The following is a 23,565-nucleotide window of genomic DNA, read 5'->3' as shown; positions in this document are numbered from 1 at the left end:
CCTGCCAGGCTGCATGCTCAGATAAGGGTCTGGTATGCATTTGGGGGGGGGGCAACGTCTTTTTTTCTTTTCTTTTTTTTGTGAGGTTTCCCCTCAAAATCCATACCAATCTTGGGGGGACCCCGCGCCCTTTTTTTTTTAATTTTGGGTCCCCCCTCAAAATTTTCAGAGCACAAGTTGCATGCCACAAGTCAAGACGATGATTCAGACAGGAAGCATTTTTAAAGTCGGACTGACACAAGTCGGACCAGTTAAGACGGCTCTCATAGGAAACCATTGATTTTGACATGTCGTGCTCTGGAAGTGGGAGCATATGTCGGACGACCAGTGTGAACCGACCCTTAAACTGGTACACACAGAATCTGGTGCAGCTGTGCATAGTAGCCAATCAGCTTCCAGGTTTTATTGTCAAAGCTTAATTGAACAAGCTGAAGTTAGAAGCTGATTGGTTACTATGCACAGCTACACTAGATTCTGTGTGCACCAGTTTTAGTAAGTCTCCCCCAAAGGCCATCATGCCATTACACCATCACGAGGAGAGGATACCAGGCAATAGCTGGCAGATACCCTTGGTCCCTGGGTGATCAACAAGCAAGATTGCCATTTTTTTTTATTTAACAAATGGGAACAACACCATCTGGTGAGTGCAGACCTTCACTTAAGCACGTAGGAATACAGCAGCACCAGAGGGCATTATTTTGGTGACACGGCACAGTACACTTTTCTACAGTTTATGGAATAGGCTTTCACTTTGGATTCAATTATAAGTACTATTGGGACTGAAGACTTTATATATTAATTGATACTTATCACGATAGTAATAATTTATCACAGCATCAATTTTGCAAGTGCTGTTTTAGCACATATTATATTGTGTGTTATTTGTGGTTTACATATATTGGTTTGGGACAGCTGCTGCACATAAAAATATATTGGCGGGAGTGCTTATATAATATAAATTTATTCACATAATTTTCTGAATAAATACAAAGCGTTCTCTGATTGGACATGGTAGAGAACGTGATGCCCCACCTCTCCAGTTCATCCATTCATAGAAAGCTTTGTATTCACTCAGAAAATGCAAAGCATTCTCTGAATGGTGCCAGCGCTGAATGGCAGACCCCCTGTGTTCAGAAAGTAGCAGTCCAGCCCTCAGCACAGGACTCGGAAGAAAGTGGAGATCACTGGTGTAGCGGTGTTTACTTCAGTGATTTGCAGCTCTCAGGGGCATCGGCCAGGTATGGTATATATACATAGTACAAAGCAAGCTGGGCCAGTGTAACTATGTATAAAATATCCATACTTGGAATTCCTCTTTAGCAGTATTAAACTATGATAAAAAAAAATGGTCACCCTGCAGGCTCATGTCATAATGGGCTAGTATGCACTGCATATTAGCACATTATGACAGAATTACCTAAAAAACGATCAATCCCTCCAGCGGCGCACTGTCACTACTGACAGGGATTAAATCTTCACTCGGTCTTCCTTCCAACTTCGCGGGCTTAGGCCGTTGGAATGGCCAAGCCACAATGATGTCACTCTCGCGCATGCGCAGGGGAGTCACAGTCGTAGCACAGCTCTCTAAATGGACGGCATGGCGTCTATTTAGAGTGCAGTGCGCATGCACCGGTAACGTCACTGGCTGATACACATCTAAATGTCTCCTAAACAGTGCACGTTTACCTACAAGTAAGCTTTATTATAGGTTTACCTGTAGGTACAAGATAAAAAGCGGAGTTTATTACCACTTTAAGACTCAATAGTGAAAGCATACGTCAGTCAAAATTAAACAAGTTTAAACCTTGAGATGCATACCAGGAGCACAGCCTACCTACTCACGATTTCAGGTTTAACTGCAGGTGTTACTTTAGTGCACCCAATCAATTACGGCCCATGTTGTTAGATCTGGTGATCTGAGAACCAGGAATTCACAAAACACACCCAGTGCAGGACTTTGCATTTAGGCTGGGTTCACACCATCGCTGCATGCGGCTCACAGCAGGGGTCCAGTGTGTCTTGGCTCACTGTTTCAGGTCTGATTTCAGGAACAAAAGATGCACAGGGCTCCTGTGCAAATTCGCACCAGAGCCGCAGCGGAGATATTTGAACCAGCTCCATAGAGAGCCGGACAAAATCTCCTGCTATTGTGAATTAGAACCCGCATCAGAAATCAATTACAGAGCTACATTGATTTCTATCATTTATATTTGAAACAAAAAAGAAGCTGCGCTGATAGTGAATGAATTAAGCAAATAAATGTAGCAGAAAAATTAAAAGCGTGTAAAACTTGAATTTTTCTGCGGCATTTGTTGGTTCACTTACCATTATTGTATAATTTATGATACTCACTTATTCGCTGAATTGGTTGCCTTTGTTTCACCCAACAGGTTACTCTTTTTTGTCACTTCACAGGATTCACTTGTTTATTGCATTTAACTGCATCTGTATTTTTGATCCCCCTTTATTAGTTCAACATTGCAGGGTTTTCATTTTACTTGTCAACAACCAAACCTATTAGGTTTACTTGCTCACTAGATCACATTTATTTGCTTATTTAATTCACTATCAGCGCAGCTTCTTTTTTATTTCTGATTTGTTTTGGTGTGTATTTCACTTTGAGTTGCAGCTTTTTTAGTTGTCATACCAGCGCAGTTTTTTTCTTTCTCATTTATATTTGGCTGGAGCATTAAAGTATACCAAGATACAACACAACATCTATAGTTGACTTACTTTTTTTCTTGCGTCTCTGCTTTAGCCAACAATAGCTGTAGCCGCTGAATCTATAGTGTAGAAGAGAACAAATTTTTCAATGTAATTAATTGTTTGCACCTCCAGCCAGCAGAGGAGCTGCAGATTTTAGGCAAACCAGAAGTACTGCAATTGTACAATCAAAAAAATTTGTTATACACGTTTATGGCACACAGTAAAATAATTATTATTATGTAATTTTACCAGAAAAATTAAAAATGTTCCATTGTTATTTTTTTTTTAATTATTATTATTAGGTCAGGAAAGATCTTTGGGGATCTTAACTTTACCATGATTATTTTTTAAGTACCCATTTCTGTGTTGTAAATACATTAAAGGATAAGTGCACTTTTTTTTCTCCTAAATGCCATCTCCCCTATGTACCAATGTAGTATTAATGTACTTCTATTGGACATAGAGGTAAGGGCCAAAAAAAAAATGAAAGCTATTTTTATTTCTGCAAAAGAAGTACATTAATTCTATATTGGTACTGTACATAGGGGAGCTGAAATTTAGGGCTTAAAAAAAAGATGAACTTATCCTTTAAACTACAAGCTCCATTTGAAAAAGTGATGCATCTCCCCCTTTTTGTGACAATTCTAGGGCTTATCAGACTGACCTGCCCTCACTGCTGCTGGGAATTCTGGCTGGTCACCAGGGATGATGGGAGTTGTGTACTGGCTGGATCTCTGTTAAAGGGTTAGGTCACTTTTACTAAAAAAAAAAAAAAAAAGAAAAACTGCCTATGTAGATAAGGGGCACCTGTATACAACAAAAAAATGCAGCTTTGATTAAAGTTGGATAATGCCCCCACTATAGGTGTAGGACATTTAGGTACCTCCCAAGCCTGGTGAGAAAATTCTCACAGATGGCAACATCCCTCCTGCCTTGTTGCTAGGGCATTGCTAAGACACTCCCATTAACTCAAGAGTGAGCTTTCAATTCCCACACGTGTGGTCAACTATCTCCTCCACTGCAGCATTTCTGAGCTTGGGGCTACTGTGACAGGGAATGGAAAGTGTTGGAGGAGGGCTGGGGGGATGCAGGGGTGAGCAGTGTTGGAAGAGGGTTGCAAATGATGTAGGGATGAGCAGTGTTGGGAAGAGAATGGCAGGGGTTGGCAGCTATGGAAGTAGGTTACCAGCTTCCAACACTGCTAACCACTGCCATCCTCTTTCCAACACTGGCCACCCCTGCACTCTTTGCAATCCTCTTCCAACACTGCTGATCCCTACGACCCTTTTCCAATACTTGTTACCTCTCCATCTTCTGAAACCCTCTTCTAACACTGCTAATGCCTGCATTCCCTGCCACCCTCTCCCAACACTGTTCACCCATCCTTCTCTTGTAAAATACCTACAACTCTGCTTTCCTTTACATTCCCTGCCACCCTCTTCCAACACTGCTCACCACTGCATCCTCTACAACCCTCATCCAATGCTGCTCACCTTTGCATCCCCTGCCAGCCTCTTCCAATGCAGCTTAGCTCTGCATCCCTTGCCATCTTTATTCACCTCTCCTCACTATGCAGTCCTTGCAACCCTCTTCAAATGCTGCTGACCTCTGCATCCCCTGAAACCCGGTTCCCACACTGCTAACCCCTGCATCCACTGCCATCTTGAATGAAGCTCACCTCTGCATCCCTTGTAGCCCCTTCCAACATTGCTTACTTTTTCACTCTTTGCCACCTATTTGATAGTTTCTGTAATTCTCACCTAGGTGAGAATTGCAGAAGTGGGAGCGAGTACATGCTCCCAGAAAACTAAATATCGGTACAGTGGAGGATAAGAGGGAATGTTCACTTTAATGTGGCATTCTGGTTTAATGGCAAAGTTCACTTGCACTTTCACAAGTTCACTGTGCTTTCACACTGGACTCACAACTTCCTTTTCAATTGTCACTGTGCGCAAAGCATTTTGCCTGGGCTTTGGAGAAGTCTCAGGAAACGTTTCTTCAGGAAACTTTTTAACCTTGCCACGGATTAAGACGGTCCAATGGGACTTCTCCCAAGCCCAAGCCGACCTCATGGAAGCCTTGACTTGCTTTCTTAGCCAAACTTGCCCCGGTCCTTCCTGGCCAGCTTGGCGCAGATTCAGATGAATGCCCAGGACTTTTCTAATGGCCAGGGCAAACCACTTTTCATAACCTCAACCTGGCCCTCACCAGTCAGCTTTATAACTTTTATTGATAAAAAAACAGAATGGCATACTGCCACAGTAATGAGTAGTATTTCTCTAGTAACTTTTAATGTACGGTATCTCACAAAAGTGAGTACACCCCTCACATTTCTGTAAATATTTTATTTGATCGTTTTATGTGACAACACTGAAGAAATTACACTTTGCTACAATGTAAAGTAGTGAGTATACAGCTTGTATAAAAGTGTAAATTTGCCGTCCCCTCAAAATAACTCAACACACAGCCATTAATGTCTAAACCGCTGGCAACAAAAGTGAATACACCCCTAAGTTAAAATGTCCAAATTGGGCCCAAAGTGTCAATATTTTGTGTGGCCACCATTATTTTCTAGCACTGACTTAACCCTCTTGGGCATGGAGTTCACCAGAGCTTCACAGGTTGTCCTCTTCCACTCCTCCACGACGACATCACGGAGCTGGTGGATGTTAGAGACCTTGCGCTCCTCCACCTTCCATTTGAGGATGCACCACAGATGCTCAAAAGGGTTTAGGTCTGGAAACTTGCTTGGCCAGTCCATCACCTTTACCCTCAGCTTCTTTAGCAAGACAGTGGTCGTCTTGGAGGTGTGTTTGGGGTCGTTATGTTGAACTTCCTGTGACCAGTACGAGAGAGTGAGAGCGATAACACCAAATTTAACACACCTGCTCCCCATTCACACCTGAGACCTTGTAACACTAACGAGTCACATGACAACAGAGAGGGAAAATGGCTAATTGGGCCCAATTTGGATATTTTCACTTGGGGGTATACTCACTTTTGTTGCCAGCGGTTTAGACATTAATGTCTGTGTGTTGAGTTATTTTGAGGGGACAGCAAATTTACACTGTTATACAAGCTGTACACTCACTACTTTACATAGTAACAGTGTCATTTCTTCAGTGTTGTCACGTGAAAAGATATAATAAAATATTTACAAAAATGTGAGGGGGTGTACTCACCTGAGATACTGTATGTCGAGAACTAAAAATAAGGATACTGTATCTCCCAAAACTGAGATGATCAATCTAGGGGGAGGTGGAGGCTAGGACATCAAACCAGCCCTGTAAAAACCATTTGCAGGGCAGTTGGGAAAGTTCAGTAAAACTGAGCTGATGATCCATCCCGAGGGGAGGGGGGGCAGGGGGGTTCAGTGGCACTGCAGCAATGAAGACCTCTTTGATCGCGGTTGGTTTTGAGAGCAATGGCCCAGACCCCATTCCATAACACTTGTAAGTTGCTCATGGCGGTCTAGAGCTGATCCAAAGGTTGCACGTGGAGGTTGTATGCAAGCACACGTTAAGTGCAAGGGGACATTGTGCTCCCTCCCGAAACTGGAAGACTTCTTACCACTGCTTTTCCCAAATCCGTGCTGCGAAAAAAGGAAGGTTGGGTGCTGAGGCAGCAAACCAGCCCTGTAATAATCATTTGCAGAGCAGCTGGGAAAGTTCACTGAGCTGATGATCCGTCTCGGGGGAGGTTCAGTGGCATTGCGGCAATGAAGACCTTACTGAGCACGGTTTGTTCTGAGAGCAATGGCCCAAACTCCATTACATGACACTTGGATGTTGCTCATTGCCGTCTAGAGCTAGTCCAAAGGTTGCACGTGAAGGTTGTGTGCAAGCACATGTAAAGTGCAGGGGGACTCTGTGCTCCCTTCTGAAACTGGAAGACTGCTTACCACTGCTTTTCAATTTTTGTTTAAAGGGGTTGTAAACCCTCGCTGTTTTTCACCTCAATGCATTCTATGCATTGAGGTGAAAAACCTCTTGTAGTGCATCTGCGCCCTAGAGCTCCCCCTTTTATTTACCTGAGCCCCATCGTTCCTAAGCCGGAGACGAGCACCCCCGCTCAATCCACTGTCTCAGGTCCTTATTGGATTGATAGCAACGCAGCCATTGGCTCCCGCTGCTGTCAATAAAATCCAATGACGCCAGAGTCAGGGGGCGGAGCCGAGTCCTGCTGTCTGTGTCAATAGATGCAGCAGCAAGTGACAGGAGTGCGCCTGCATGGGCGCCCCGAGGGAGAGCGCTTCTCCGACGGGGCACTTGAGAAGAGGAGGAGCCAGGAGCGCCACTTAGGGACCGGAGAAAAAGACGATCAGGGCCACTCTGTGCAAATCCAACTCTACACGGGAGGTAACTATAACATGTTTGTTATTTTAAAAGAAAAAAACAGCAAACCTTTAGTTTCCCTTGAACTCTGCCATGGCTGGTCCCAAGTCCGTGTAAAAACTATTTGTCGCTACAGAAACAGTGCCACACTTGGACATATCTGAAGACTTCTTAGAAGGCTTGACTATGCTACGTACAATATTTACTACAATGGGACTTTGGATCTTGTTTTGTTGCCACTAAATTTCAAGCTCATCATGTGATCCGCCAGGCCTTGTGGCTAAGTGGACCTGAGTGTGCCCCAGGATGGTGGGGTATTGGGAAAAATGGTACTGCCACCACACAAAGCTTTTTGATATGAATGATAAGGAGCGATACAATATGAATGATATTAAATGCATGTTAGCGACGTCTCAGGAAACTTTTTTCTCAGCTTCTAAGGCCAGCTTGCCGCAGGTTCAGACAGTCCTATGTGACTTCTTCCAAGCACAAGCTTACCACATGGATTCCTGGCTTGCTGCTTTAGCCAGCTTTGCTCTGATCCTCTCTGGCTGGCTTGCCAAGGGGATTTAGAAGTTTCCCCTGGACTTATCCCAAGCCCAGGCTGACCCCCTGGAAACTGCAGCAAGCCCCTTTTCTTCCCAGCCAGCTCTGCCAAATGCCTAGGGCAAACCACTTTTCATCATCTCGACCTAGCCCTCACTGGTTAGTTTTATCAATTTTATTTATAAAAAAACAGAATGGCATACACTTGGATGGGTCAGAAGACTTTATGGAGATTTGGCCATCCAACATTTCTCCTACAATAGGACTTGTTTGGAGGTTTTAGCAGGTACGTGTATACCCCCAGATTATTGTAAAAATTGTGACATGAACTCTGCCATGGCCAGTCATGTGGGCCCTTGTTTTGAAGGCAAAGCTATTTGTCGCTCTGTACATTGCCCTACATCCTATGGACCTTAGTACATGCCCTAAAATCCTACTGACTTCTGCATACTGCCCTACATTATACATTATACTAACTGTTCTGCACCTTGGTCCGCCAGCTTGTCAATTTTTTCTTTAGCACTGACCAGTTTACTATATCTGTTGTTCAAAATCAAAGTTCAGCTTGAAGAATGTAAATGTGATTCTCTGGCAGAGGGCAATACAAGGAAAGGAAAGTTGACTATCCCGTCACACCCAGCTCCCCCTCACCAATCCCAGCCTGGTGGCTGTCGCTGGGGTGACAGTGTGACTTTCAGAGACTGGAAAAATGCAAGGACAGGAGCATGAAAGCAAAAAAGCAAAACAGCTTAGTTGCCTTTACCCAGCCATCGGAAAAAGAGAGATGGCACAGATAAAGGCAAAGGGCTGCCCGTGATTAGTTAAAAATGATTGAATGGTGGAAACATTTAACCCTTCAACCGACCAACCATGATGTAATGTCAGTGGATTAAATGAAATACTGGGTGTACTGGGAAACTGGGAGAGAAGACCAAGGTGGGAACAGTCTCCGTATTATCGAAGGTAAAGCTAAAACAAAAAGCAGATGAATGTAACTGATGTGGGCATCTGAAACCAAATGAGAGCGCTCCTTATGAGGTTAATGCAAGATACCCGCAAAGTGCAAAACAAGTGAATATATTGAAAATGACCATTCCTTTGCGGGATGACCCATGATCAGCAACAAGCTGTCATCATCAGTGAGAAGACAGAAAAAGAATGCAAGGATAGAAAAGGAGCCATTAAGCAGGGGATTGAAGACATTGTATCCATGAGTTCCAAACCTTTTCAAACCTTGAGGAGGTGTCTTGCAAAATGCTAACCATCTTTTCCTTAGTTATGAACCACATTTGTTTCTGTTTCATCACTGCCAAGTCTACAGCAGCACTCTTCTAGGCAGTTGCGATCCAGCCCCTATTTCTATTATGCCACACTTCCATGGCCATACCACAATACAAACTTTAGCTAAAACCACACTTGCTGAACGCAGCCAAATCCCTAATTGCGCAGCGGTGAAAATTACAATGCCCACCTTACCGTTCGAGACTGGATATCTCAGGATAAAAATAAAATGTATGCTATGGAAGAATTAGATCACATAAGCCAAGATAACATGGTCCACTTCTTCCAGTCCTAGACCAGGTGGCATTCTTTCAAATATACTTCCATGGCCTTGCCAGCAAGACAATGGTACCATGCTACATATTTTCTGGACGTGCGCTCGTATCCACCCATTCTGGCACTCGATCCGTGATCTAGTCTTCAAGTTGACTGATATACGCCTAGAGAACAGACCAGAAACTTGCCTACTTCACTTAACTTCACTCACGTGGTGTAGATATAAGAGATGTCTTTTGATATACTTTTTGAATGCATCAAAAATCTGTGTCACAGACCTAGCCGGGACAGAGGCTGTTGGAGAGGACTGAATGCAAGCCTGTTGCCTTTTGATTATGGGCCCTGGATTTTCAATGGAACAATACTCTTTGTGAGGTGAATGAGAAATCCAGGCTGAACTGTACTAATCGGACTCAGTCGTGTATATATGTATATATTGTATGGGGACTCCTTACTGTAGATTTGTGTCCCTGAAGAGGGAGGGGGGATTCCTCCAGCAGCCCCCTGCTGATAAGACTGATTCATTCTGTTGGGACACATCCTGTGAGGAGATGCTGGTGTCATCAACCTGTGTTTATGTTAATTGAGAGAGCTGATCACATTAGCCACCAGCACTGGCTAGGAGACGAATAGTCTAGGCTGAGGAGGGGGTAGATTGTTGTTTGTATTGTTAATTGTAATTAGCTCCAGCTATTGTGTTTATATTAATGTGTGAAGCTCGGTGCCCACAAGTCTGTCATCTGGTCTGGGTACATTTTGTAGTAAATTAGCTCATGTTAATTAGGTTAGCTTTGAGTCATCCCTGCTGTATAAATGTCTGTGAGATCTCAAATAAAAAGTTAGTTCTGATGTACTCCAAGACTGGTGTTGTCTAGTTCTTGGGGTTCCTATAGCCAGATCCATTGGACTCGTGTTCCAAAACTTAGGAAGCGGTATATGACGGAAGCACTCAAGCGGAGTGTGGGACGTTTCGTGACAATCTGCATCACCCAAAAATGGAAATGCTTAGACTCCACGACAGTGGGCCAGTGGATCGTGTGGTGAACGAAATTGCTAAAATGGAAGGTTTAACGGCAGTTATAAGACGACGGGAAGAGCAGCAGCGCAACATGGTATTATTGCCACGATTTACAATTTTCTGGCGACAACCACTACGTGTTTTTTTGCTATGTTGACTTGGCTGAGTGGAGTGGAGGTGGCCTGAGAGATCAAGGAGGGAGTTGGTATATATTGCATTATCCATACATTGGAAAATCAGAGTGGATCCCTTTTGTGTGGGTCAAAGGCGCAGTCAGACCATACTAGTGGTCACATATCCCAGGTGAGGGCACATCTGGTAAAGGGAACCTCATGGTGCATGAAATAAATTATGGCACACTGTGGTGAAATAAGAGGTTTATTATCATCAATTTCTGGAACTGTTTATGTGGACTTTACAGTAGTTCTTTATTCTATACATATGCTATCGATTTTTGAATGTATTTTTTCACTTATAAATTGTTTCATTGTTATGAAATGTGTTTAATTAAATAGTGACACTTCACTTGGGTTATAGGATAACATTTTGGCGGTATATTTAAAATCATAGTATTTACGTTTTATGGTGGAACACAGATTGATTTGTATTATTTATTTCATAGTGCGGAGTGTGGCACCATCTGCACATCACATACAATGAGATTGTGTTAGGCGTGTGTGATTCACTTATTATTTTAGTTTAGATTTGGATGTAATGACATAGCAGCTCGCAAATACTTTTTTGATAAATAACACTGCACCGTTGTACAAAAAAAAAGTGCATGCCTGATTTTTATTCTGTTGCTCTGCATGCATTTTGGCTACATTCACACAGAGGATTAAGACATAAGAAAGGAACAGAGTGCACAGGCTCATGGTGCAATTCTGTTTATTCAATAAAAATAGTAGATTATAATCAATGCACTTACAAAAGTAAAAAGTGAACAAATGCATCTACATCCTGCAGTAGGAATCCCTAGATGGTGACCCTTATGAGCGCCAGGATGGCTGGATCATCCGGTGGATGGATGTGGGTTCTCGGCGTGCATCCATCCACTGGATGATCCACTGGATGATCCAGCCATACAATTAACCCCTTATCGAGGACTAATTGACCAAGTAGTTGGTTTATCTATTGTGGACATTTTGAACTCTAGCGCAAGGACAGCAATTATTCTTTATCTTGTTTTATACCAAGGATTAAGGCTGCTGAGAATTGTGGCGGGCAGAATTTCTCAGATTCCTGCTGTGACTCTCAGCGGCTAGGTGCAGCCACTGGCCTTTTTCATTCTAATGACAGGTCACCGACAGCTGCAGCTATTCGTGACTCTTTGCACAGCCAGCGATTGCCTGTGGTGATCACTGCTGGACACACACAAAGTGCGTGCAACAGAGATCATCGTAGGTAATCGCTGGCTGTGTGCGGACAGCCGTGAATACCTGTAGCCGCCGTTGACCTGTCATAATAAGGAATGGGGCCAATGGCTGCACCTAGTCGCTGAAAGCTGCAGCAGGAATCAGAGGATTGTTGCCGCTAAAATTTGCACCGGCCTTATTCACTGGCATGAGGCTGGGTTCACACCTATGCGAATTGGATGTGGTTTTTCCGCATCCAATTCGCATAGCAGGAGAATATAACCGGCTCCCTATGGAGCCGGTTCACATGTCTCCGGGGCGGCTGCGGAGCGCACTACACAGAAACGCTGTGCGTCTTTGTCTCCGTTTCAGAGCCGAATTCAGGCAAGATTCTGCCCTGATTTGTTCCTGAAACGGAGAACAGGGACGGGCAGCGTTGCTGTGCAATCCGCGGCCGGTTTAGGTGTGAACCGAGCCTGAATGTATTCTAACATGCTACAATGAAACAGTCAGATGTGAAGGACCTCACAATTTACCTAATGAAAGGCATCACTGCTATTATGTCACCTCACTGTCAGCTAAATCAGGCACATTCAGCCCAGGTTCAAATTGATGTGATTTGGCATGCGATTCCACATTTGCTGCACCGCACCGATTCCCAAAACTAGTTTCGCTCTAATGCTTTTGGCGATTTCGGGGTGCAATTCCCATTGACATCTGTGCAGAAATCCACACAGATGTCTGTGAAATCGTCCCCGAAGTCGGGACTGACATGCGGGAATGAAATTGCGCGAGTTCAGCTGAACTCGCACGATTTCATTATCGCAGTCAGTGTGAACCAAGTCTTAAACAGAATAATTGGCAGCCAAATGAAAACAAAAAACACAAAAAACCTATGATGATTATGATGATAATAAAGTCAAATATTTAAAACGGTGTACAGTTAGAGAATGGTCACAGTATCAGTAAGAGAAATACTCTTCTCAGACAGCTGTTGTATTAGTATGACTGCGGTGGATCATTGGGTTATAAGCTGTTCAGGGGCTGAGATTGAGGCGAATGGATCACTTTTCTCTATAGCTACTATACATTCACAACCTACCTCTTCAAAGTAGGTCTCCATGGCTATTCTCATCTCTTCCACACTAGTTGTTTTAAGTTCTGTCTGCAATTTGCTGCACATAAAAAAAAAATCAATAATTATACACAAGCTAAAGTTTATACACAAGTATAGGACAGCAACTGCTGAACTCCAGGCATGATCTTTATTGCATACTAATATTGGTCCAGCTTGGACCATTGTAAATATACCTCATATCTGCGGGGGGTGGGGGTGGGGGGGTGGTGGGCTGGGGGACTGGGAAAGCTGAAAATCGCTGTAGTAGTTGCTACTACAGCCATAGGCAGTATCTTCTGGGTCCTGTGTGCCTTGAATACGAGTCATTGTCTGATTGGATGAGGTGAAGATTGTAACATCACCTCCCCTCCTCTCCACCTTGTCCAATCAGAGAATGCCTTGTATTCACTGAAAAAAAAAATTAAGGTGTCCTGTGAATGGCGGCAGTTTCAGCGAACCATTGTAGTTAGTGAGCAGTGAGGAAGCCGCTCAGCACAGGACCCAGAAGATCGTGGCTATAAATGTAGTAGTGCTGACAACTACAGTGATTGTTAGCTTCCGCAGCGGCCCTGGGTATGAGATATGCATACTTACATTGTGCCACGCTGGACCAAAAACTTTGCACTAAAGATCATACCTGGAGTTCAGCTTTAATGAGAGGCAATGGGGTTGATTTACTAAAACTGGAAAATGCTAAATCTGGTGCAGCTTTTCATAGAAACCAATCACCTTCCAGTTTTTTTTTTTGCCAAAGCTTAAAGTGTTTGTAAACCCTTACAAATTACCCAGTGAAATGACTGGCCTCAGGTGATACACACAGATGAAACAAATCCTCCTAAATAAGTTGTACCTGTTTATCTGCAGTCTTCTTTTCTCTACATCCATTCAATGTCCTGAATTGATCAACCTGTCTGAGCATTCAGAAAAAGTTACACTCTGCAGAGCTCAGTGAGGAGAGCTCTGACAGCTGATTGGAGGGAAGGGACACAGAGCACATAGGAACAGAGCTGAGGCTGTCAATCAGCTGGAGCTCCTCCCTGACACCTTTTTTCTCTTGGTGTCAGGAAAACTTGTCAGAAGTGACTCATGCTGACAGCAGAGAAATGTAGCAGCGGACAGAAATTACACTTTGTGCTCTCAACCGAGATAAGTACACACGATAGAGAGATATGCTTTGTTCATATTTCATGTCTGAGGTTTACAGGCACTTTAATTGAACAAGCTGAAGTTAGAAGCTGATTGGCTACCATGCACAGCTGCACCAGATTTTGCACTATCCAGTTTTAATAAATCAACTCCAATGTGTCTGAAATGATTATTTTTATTATTATATGTGATTTATATAGCGCCAACAGTTTGCGCAGCGCTTACTTTTCATGTAATACATTTTCATAAAATATAAAGCAATCAGTTTTAAAACAGATAAACAAAATGACCCCAAACCACTTTTTTTTTCCCCCTTTAAACAGATCACAGCACCTCCAATATCCAAATGACAAGCACTGAAAACCAGGAAATTGTATGAAAAGTAAATGCTGTGATGCTGGTTATTGTCACGATTCTGCTTTGTGCAATCTAAAGAGAATCATACAGTTCATGGATCATGACTGCCTGGATTCCAGGAAATGAGGGGAAATCTCTCCAGCAGGATACAGGTAGCTAAAAAAATAACCCATTAAGGATTTTAATAATTTCCTACTCTAAAATGAGAAAAAAATGTTTGGGTTTTACAAACACATTAAGGCCCCTTTTACACTGGGGCGGGGGCGTTGTCGGCGGTAAAGCGCAGCTATTATAAGCGGCGCTTTACCGTCGGTGTTGGGCCGCTAGCGGGGCGGTTTTACCCCCCTGCTAGCAGCCGAGAAGGGGTTAAAACCACCGCAAATCGCCTCTGTAGAGGCGCTTTGCCGGCGGTATAGCCGCGCCGTTCCATTGATTTCAATGGGCAGGAGCGGTGAAGGAGCGGTATACACTCCACTCCTTCACCGCTCAGAAGATGCTGCTGGCAGGACTTTTTTTCTCGGGGCCTTCACACTGGAATTAAAGCAGCGGCACTTTCGGGTCGGTTTGCAGGCGCTATTATTAGCGCAATAGAGCCTGCAAACCGCCCCAGTGTGAAAGGGCCCTTAAGCTGACATTTAGCTAAATTTTTTTTTTCTCTACAGCTTTAGTTACAATACTTACCTGTAATGCAGTATGTCCCACAGATCAGCGAACCCGTCAGATCAGCGAACGGAAGTGACGTTCCATTAGCTGACTGACCAGAAATACTCACTGCTCATGCGTTCCACCACTAGCAGGTTTGCTATTTTGAAAGCCTGCACTCAGAAGGTGGCGACGGCCATCTTGGTACACCCCGCACTGCTCAGCGCCAAACGTAGTCATAAGGCGCCGACGGACATTTTTAGACACCCTCACTCGAACGCGTTGTTCTGTCAGAATAGCAAACCCGTATGCTCACTTTATTGCTATAATGAATGTGAAATTCAAGACTTAGCTGGGTGTAGTAAGATGTCCGCTGCTGCCTTCTGACTGCAGGCGTTCTGTCAGATTAGCAAACCTGCTAGCGGTGAAATGCGCAGTGAGTATTTGTGGTCAGGAACGTCACTTCCATTCTCTGATCTGACAGAACACAGGCTGCTGGATTGTGTAGAAATCTTTAGTGTAGGGCTGCCCGGTCCTTTTCCTGCTGCTGAACTTCCAGCACTGTGGGGGTTAACAGATTTTGGTCTCTGTGCTCAGCTGCACTAAAGATGACCCAAAGGGAACATGTGTCAGGGCTGGGCTCAGCCCTTCCTTCTCTGAGCTGGCCGCTCAGCTGTCGGCTAATTGCCAGCTCCTATCTCTCCACTGTTACTCAGCTGTTGATGATATCCTGCTTGTCAGTCCTGCCTACTTAAGCCATCCAGTCCAGAGGAGCTCTGCCTTCGCCTGGTCAACATCACAGAAACTCTCTCCTGTGATCCTGTTCAAGACTTGCTTTGCTAACATCCCTTCTGGCTCCAGATTCTGCTTGCTGTTCCACTACATTGATCCCTGAGTTCTGGCTTGGCTGACTATCCGCTACGGTTACTGAACTTTGGCTATGTTTTGACTACGTTTGTTCTTTTTGCTTTTATTATTAAACAAGTGTGATTTGACTGTACTTCTGTCTTGGCCTGATTTCATGGTTTCTGACAACATGTCCCTTTCTGCCCTCTCCTCCACTGAGAAAAAAAAAAAATCTTTCACCGGTTACACTGCCTGTAGCATGATTTGTAAATGGGGAGGGGCAGTCTGATCAGTAACAGGACCCTCTTCCCACTCACAGATCGTGTGACAGGCAGTATAAGCTCCTCCAGGAGGAGTGGGCAGTGGGGGGGCTTATCCTCATTGGATCATTTTTAGTGTGGTGGAGCCCAGGGACCTGAAGCTGTTAACCTCCACAGTGCTGGAAGTTCAGCACCAGGAAGAGGACAGGACAGTCTTGCAGTGAAAATGTCATAGAAACTTAGAAAAGCGACGGCAGAAAAAAAGACTGAGTAGTCTTTCGAGTCTGGCCGTTTTCTTTTCATTAACTAATAGAGTATGGATCTATGTTTGGCCTAAGCATGTTTGAAGCCATTTACTGTTGACTGTCTCGCTACCTCTGCTGAAAGTTTATTCCAAGCATCAACTACCCTTTCAGTAAAATAATACTTTCTAGAATTTGTTTTTAACTTTTCTCCAGCAGAATCCAGCAGTCATTCTTCATTACAGGTAAGTAATAAAACTAAAGCTGTGGAGAAAAAAAATGTGTTTTTTTTTTAACTAAACTTAAAGGAGAACTTAAAAGGAGGGTAATTTTTCCATCTATTAAATCTTCTGCCCTTGTTGTTTTACCTTTGGATAGTAAAACATTTTTTTTTCTGCCCGTAAATACCTTATACTGATCACTTCCTGTTTCTTGTCTGGTAAAAAGCCTAGGCTTATGACATCATGCACAGCTCTCTCTCACTCTCCAGGAAGGGAGGGGGATGAGTCATAAGAGGGCCAATGAGAGCTGGAGGTGTGCCTCTGTGTGTCCGTGTAAATCCAGGAAGTGAACACACAGCAGCTTCAGCTGCCCACAGTTAAAATGGATGGAGGGAGATTTCTGCAGCATATTTGGCAAGTACAGAATCACAGTATATATAAAATAATATGCAAAGGAGGGAAACTTCAGAATGGCAAAAGATGTTTTTTATTACAAATTATGTGAGCAGACTGTAGTTCCTCTTTAAGCTTTAAAAGACAATGTCCCCAAAAATATGTAAAATATAAAATAAATGTGCATAGGAAGTCTCAGAACAAATCTGCCATTGCCTGACGTTTGGGCCACATATTCACTTGAGGACACTTCCTAACAGTGGCAGCCATACGGTGCGCAGGGGTCCCGTCCCCTTAATTAATGCACCTGTCCCCTATTCTACATGCAGGGCCCCAGACGCATGGATTTCAATGGGGGTTTGTGACATTAGCGAATTACTTGGTTTGGGGTGGTGGCCTGGAGCGACCGGAGGAGGGGGTTAGATGTCTCAGGTTTGTTTGCTCCCCCCCGACCTATGGAGCACCAGCCGCCACTGCTTCTGAACACATTCAGGATCACTGTTAGTGGAATACATGGAAACCTGGATAACAGCTATTTTTATCTGAATCTTATCAAATTTTATCTTTGCTTCTTGACAGGTTCTCTTCAATAAATGAATCCATTGTAGAAATAACAGTATTTAGAATAACTGAAACAACTAAAGAAATTCTTTTAAATACCTGAGAGCATTATCTTTCTCCTTACACTGCTTCTCGAGCTTCAGAATCTTCTGTTTGAGGTTATTTACTAGCTGTAATAGGAATAATAATCAAAGAAGACATATACCAATACCATGAACGTTTTGCCAGTACCCTTATTAGAGCAGAGGGCCAAGTTTAATTTTCCGTATATGCAAGTCCCTCTTTTATGTCATTAAAGGAAAAGTACAGCCAAAGCTCGTTTGGCTGTACTTCTCCTGTGGATTACAGGAGCGCAGTTTGTTCTGCCCTCCTATGACCCGTTATCAGCAGACAGCCTGATGTCCACTGATGTAACAGAGCCAGTCCAGGCTCGGGAAAGATTACGACCATATGGGACCATATGGTCAGGATCCACTCACATGCCTGGACCGGCACTTGGCTCAGTGGGCCACTAAGAGCCTGAGCCAGCTGCTCCCACCCCCTCCACAGCCCAGCACTCCAGTGAGTCCGGGACAGGGCAGAGCAGAGAGCTGGTGACTGACAGTCACCGGCTCTCTGCTCAGGAAGCTCGGTGGTTGATCACTCAGTTCTCAGTCTTAGAGCTGGTGGGGGACAGATTCAGCATTGGAGCGATGCTGCATCCACCTAGGTAAGTAGGATTCCCAAAAAATTTCCATACTTCTCTTTTAATAATAAACGGAAGCCTCTAAGCCCCCACGTATGAACTAAAGCCATGGCAAAAGATCACACGCTCCCTGGCTACCAGGAGCACTGTGGATACTTCAAAACATTAGACACTATAAAAAAAATCTATTCTTTTTCAGACACAGCCTGTCTGGTAGACTTACAGTGAGATAAGTGAATCAGCAAGACACAATCACAGTGCATCACTGCTAAGCAGAAAGGAGGGCCTGCATATGTAACATGTAAATATGTTTGCTCTGTCATACATAGATAATTATCAACTATACATAAAACACTAATTTATTACATTAAAGCAGAGGGGTGTCCAACCTGCAGCCCAACACAAAATTGTAAACTTAACCACTTACTTACTGGGCACTTGAACCCTCTCCTGCCCAGGCCAATTTTCAGCTTTCAGCGCTGTCGCGCTTTGAATGACAATTGCGTGGTCATGCAACACTGTACCCAAATGACATTTTTATCATTTTTTTCACACAAAATAGAACTTTCTTTTGGAGGTATTTAGTCACTACTGGGGTTTTTATTTTTTGCTAAACAAACAAAAAAGACAGAAAATTTTGAAAAAAAAAAAAAAAAAGTTTCATAGTTTGCAAATTTTGCAAACAGGCATTTTTTTCCTTCATTGATATGCGCTGATGAGGCTGCACTGATGAGCACTGATAGGCTGCACTGACAAGGCGGCACTGATGGGCACAGATAAGGTGGCACTGATAAGACGGCACTGTTGTGGCGGCACTGATGGGCCCTGATAGGTAGCACTGGTGATGAGGCACTGATTGGTGACATTGATAGGTGGCACTGAGGGCACCGGTAGGCGGCGCTGGTGGGCACTGGTAGGCGGTGCTGTTGTGCACTGGTAGGTGGCACTGGCAGGTGGCACAGATGACTCCGTGGCTGCTCTCCTTGATCGGGACTGATGTTCCTCTGACAGCCGCCGGTGATTGGCTTTTTTTTTCTCCTCGCGCTATCAGTGCGAGAAGAAAAAATAGCCAATTACCAGCTCTGTTTACATCACATGATCAGCTGTCAATGGCTGACAGCTGATCACGTGGTAAGGGATCATGATCGACCCCTTACTCCGATCTGTGATCAGCCGAGTCTCATAGGCTCACTGATCACGCCGTGCATGCCCTGCAGGGGGCGCGCAGGCCGCTCAAGCACGAGAGGACATCTATTGACGCCCCCCGGCAAAGTAGGTCCATGCTGTAGCAGACGGGAAGGGGTAAAAAATGTTTTTGTTAGTAGTTTTTTGTAAAAATGTGTTTACACTTAGCGAACATATGCAAAAAAAAAAAAAAATTTGACAGTATCTCTTTACTAGACTTTTATACGTTTTATTTTCCCAAAGAAAAATTTACAATCACACCTTATTCATTTCATCAGTTTTCAGCAGCACCTACAGTGCCTTGAAAAAGTATTCATACCCCTTGAAATTGTCCACATTTTGTCATGTTACAATCATAAATGTAAATGTATTTTTATTGGGATTTTATGTGATAGACCAACACAAAGAGGCACATAATTGTGAAGTGGAAGAAAATGATAAATGGTTTTCAATTTTTTTTACAAATAAATATCTGAAAAGTGTGGCGTGCATTTGTATTCCGCCCCCTATAGTCCGATAACCCTAGCTAAAATCTAGTGGAACCAATTGCCTTCAGAAGTCACCTAATTAGTAAATATAGTCCACCTGTGTGTAATTTAATATCAGCATAAATACAGCTGTTCTGCAAAAGCCCTCAGAGGTTTGTTAGAGAACCTTAGTGAACAAACAGCATCATGAAGGCCAAGGAACACACCAGACCGGTCAGGGATAAAAGTTTGGAGAAGTTAAAAGCGGGGTTAGGTTAAAAAAATAATATCCCAAGATTTGAACATCTCATGGACCACTGTTCAATCCATGATCCAAAAATGGAAAGAGTATGGCACAACTGCAAACCTACCAAGACATGGCCGTCCATCTAAACTGACAGGCCGAGCAAGGAGAGCATTAATTCAGAGAAGCAGTCAAGAGGCCCATGGTAACTCTGGAGGAGCCACAGAAATCCACAGCTCAGGCGGGAGAATCTGTCCACAGGACAACTATTAGTTGTGCACTCCACAAATCTGGCCTTTATGGAAGAGTGGCAAGAAGAAAGCCATTGTTAAAAGAAAGCCATAAGAAGTCCAGTTTGCAATTCATGAGAAGCCATGTGGGGGACACAGCAGGTGCTCTGATCAGATGAGACCAAAATTGAACTTTTTTGCCTCCAAGCAAAACGGTATGGGTTGCGGAAAACTAACACTGCACATCAACCCTGAATACACCATTCCCATCATGAAACATGGTGGTGGTAGCATCATGTTGTGGGGATGCTTTTCTTCAGCAGGAACAGGGAAGCTGGTCAGAGTTGATGAGAAGATGGATGGAGCCAAATACAGGACAATCTTAGAAGAAAACCTGTTAGAGTCTGCAAAAGACTTGAGACTGGGGTGGAGGTTCACCTTCCAGCAGGACAATGACCCTAAACATACAGCCAGAGCTACAATGGAATGGCTTAGATCAAAGCATATTCATATATTAGAATGGCCCAGTTAAAGTCCAGACCTAAATCCAATTGAGAATCTGTGGCAAGACTTGAAAATTGCTGTTCACATATGCTCTCCATCCAATCTGACAGAGCTTCAGCTATTTTGCAAAGAAGAATGGGCAAAAATGTCCCTCTCTAGATGTGCAAAGCTGGTAGAGACATCCCCAAAAAGACTTGCAGCTGTAATTGCAGCGAAAGGCGGTTCTACAAAGTATTGACTCAGGGGAGCTGAATATAAATGTTCAAAGAAAAAACTGCGCTGGTAAACGATAAACAAAAAAGCTGCAACTTAAAGTGAAATACACACCATACAAAAATAAACCAAAAAAGAAGTTACGCTAGCAATAATAAGTGAATAAATGTGCTCTAATAAACAAATATCAAATGAATTAGACACCCATAATCATGGTCTCAAATTGATAAACCAAAAAGAGGAAAAAGACAAAAGTTGGTTCCAATCTATCTAGTGGCGTGGCCAACTTAGTAAAAATTGTGAAAGGCTACCCATGTGATGTGAATAACGTTGATTGTACTTCAAAAATTGTTGAGTAAACCAGTACTGAACCAAAAATAAATATAATGCATATATGAAAAAGCAAAATAAAAATGAATTATAAAAGTCAATGGAATACACAAACAATTGTAAGTAGATAACAGTCTCTTCCAAGGTGCTTCCTGAAAGGGAGTGAATATTGAGGACACCCAGTGAGAAGTCTTCTAAAATCAGGATGACATTGTGAATCCACCACCAAATGAAATGAAGGCTTACCAGCTGAACAAGCTGTCAAAGTTTGTGGCTCATACCCAGCCAGGGCCTTTAATCCACCAGACACCTCCGGTAGCTACCAAGCCAAACGTTCCTGCAGTTGGAGTAGATACCAGCAGTCACCACGAACGACCATAAGCGTATCCTCAATGGTAAAGTTATGCCCATAGAGAGAGATAAAACCAGGTGGTGACTGAAAAAAAAGTTCCATAAAAACAAATAAAGCCGGTCAGCAAATAGTAAAAACACGCCCGTGCAAACGGAACGTGAAACAGTGTGGTGACGTCAGCACGTCACTCCTCCCTACGTGTTTCGTCACTAGGTGGACATCGTCCTGGGGCACTCTGAATACACTCTGAATACAAATGCACGCCACACCTTTCACATATTTATTTGTAAAAAAAATTTGAAACGATCTTCTAAATTTTCCTTCCACTTCACAGTTATGTGCCACTTTGTGTTGGTCTATCAAATAAAATCCCAATAAAATACATTTACATTTTTGGTTGTAACATGGCAAAATGTGGAAAATTTCAAGGGGTGTGAATACTTTTTCAAGGCACTGTATATTTCTGAGCAACTTTTTTCAAGGATGAAGCACACGAATGGGGAAATTAGAACCAAAATATCTGAAGAGCACCTTGAGAATTCATTAAGAATTTCTACTAAATCCATCGAACCAGATATTGAGGTGTTAGTTTACCAAACACAGTGTGAAATGTGGCTATAGTTTTATATTGCGCTCTTTTACTTTTATAATAAAAAGATATTACAAAGAAATAAAGTTTATTTTTTATGATATGTACATCATCTATATCAGTGATCGTTAACTTGTGATCTGCCCGACATTTTCTGCTTATTGACTATCCTTATTGTTAATGTATTTTATGAGTAGCCCAAGACAATTTCTCCTCTTCCAATGTGGCCAGGAAGGTTAAAAGATTGGACAACCCTGTATTAACCACTTGCCTACCGGCCACTTTTACCCCCTTCCTGCCCAGGCCAATTTTCAGCTTTCAGCGCTGTCGCAATTTGAATGACAATGGCACGGTCATGCAACACTGTACCCAAACAAAATTTCTATCATTTTTTTCACACAAATTTAAATCACCACTGGGTTTATTTTTTGCTAAATAAAATGAATAAAGACCGAAAATTTGGAATAAGAAAAAAAAAAACTTTTTCATAGGCGTCACTGATGGGCAGCATTGGTGGGGACAGATTGGCAGCACTGGTTGGCATTGTTGGGACTGCACTGATAATCAGGACACTGTGTAGCATGTGTAGCTCAGTTTGCAATGCCAGGGAAGACAGCGAACATGCGGGTTTGTTTGTTACAGTGGAACTTTAGTTCCACTTTAGATCTCTTTTTATGTTCATCATGTTCAAAAGATGCTACATCCCTAAAAACAGAAGCTCACTTTTGCAATCCTTGTAAGTACATTGATCACCAAAATTCCACTCACCAAACTGTTGTCACTTTTTTTATCCACCAGACTCCGTGTAAATTCCGAGCTCTGTAGGAATAAGAAGAGACAGTCTAGAGTCTATAAGGTAAGCGAGAGGCTCAGGATTGGTATGGGTCGATACAAAACACATGGGGCTCGGGCTGTAAATCACCAGAGATGGCTCAGGCACTGCTAAAAACCTCGGGGTCACCACTGAAAAACCTTGCAGTTTTTTCAAAATATCAGTCTGCATTCTGATATAGTGCAGAGCAAAACAAAGAGGGCATGACACTAAAGGCTCTTGTACACATTGTACACTATATGACTAAAGGTTTGTGGACACCTGACCATTACACCCTAAACCAACTTGTTGGACATCCCATTCCAAGCCATGAGCACTGCAAACTGTTGGCACTATATAAATCCTGTATAATAATAATAATAATAATAATCAGCTAAAGGCAAAACTTTTTTTTATCTTTGGATAGAGTGGAGAGGGATTAGAATGCTTGTCAGTTTTTATTGCTGTCTGTGCCCCCCGTTAAAGCAGTTGTAAACAGCGGATGTTCAAAAAAAACCCTGCAAGGCAATGGCATAATGTGTTAGTATGCGTCACATACTAGAACATTATGAAATACTCACCTAGGAACGAAGCCCTCCAGCACTGTAAAGTCATTGCTAAGATGGCTGACATGTTTCCCCCGTCTTTCTTCCG

At 43.1% G+C, this 23,565-nt stretch overlaps 1 protein-coding gene across 1 annotated transcript in view; it reads right to left on the bottom strand.

The window, feature by feature from the left end:
* The window catches only part of IQCE (IQ motif containing E), a 109,586-nt gene that overhangs the window by 60,483 nt on the left and 25,538 nt on the right, over positions 1 to 23,565 (bottom strand). Inside the window, exons 8-11 of the mRNA XM_073636707.1 lie at positions 22,869 to 22,919; positions 17,401 to 17,471; positions 12,619 to 12,691; positions 2,734 to 2,783 (exon numbers count right to left, since the gene is read on the bottom strand). Coding sequence (XP_073492808.1) covers positions 2,734 to 2,783; positions 12,619 to 12,691; positions 17,401 to 17,471; positions 22,869 to 22,919 — 245 coding nt within the window. The remainder of the gene's footprint in view (positions 1 to 2,733; positions 2,784 to 12,618; positions 12,692 to 17,400; positions 17,472 to 22,868; positions 22,920 to 23,565) is intronic.

This window comes from Aquarana catesbeiana, linkage group LG06, assembly GCF_042186555.1.
Source record: "Aquarana catesbeiana isolate 2022-GZ linkage group LG06, ASM4218655v1, whole genome shotgun sequence".
NCBI lineage: Eukaryota > Metazoa > Chordata > Amphibia > Anura > Ranidae > Aquarana > Aquarana catesbeiana.
This window is presented reverse-complemented; position numbering and strand designations above follow the sequence as displayed.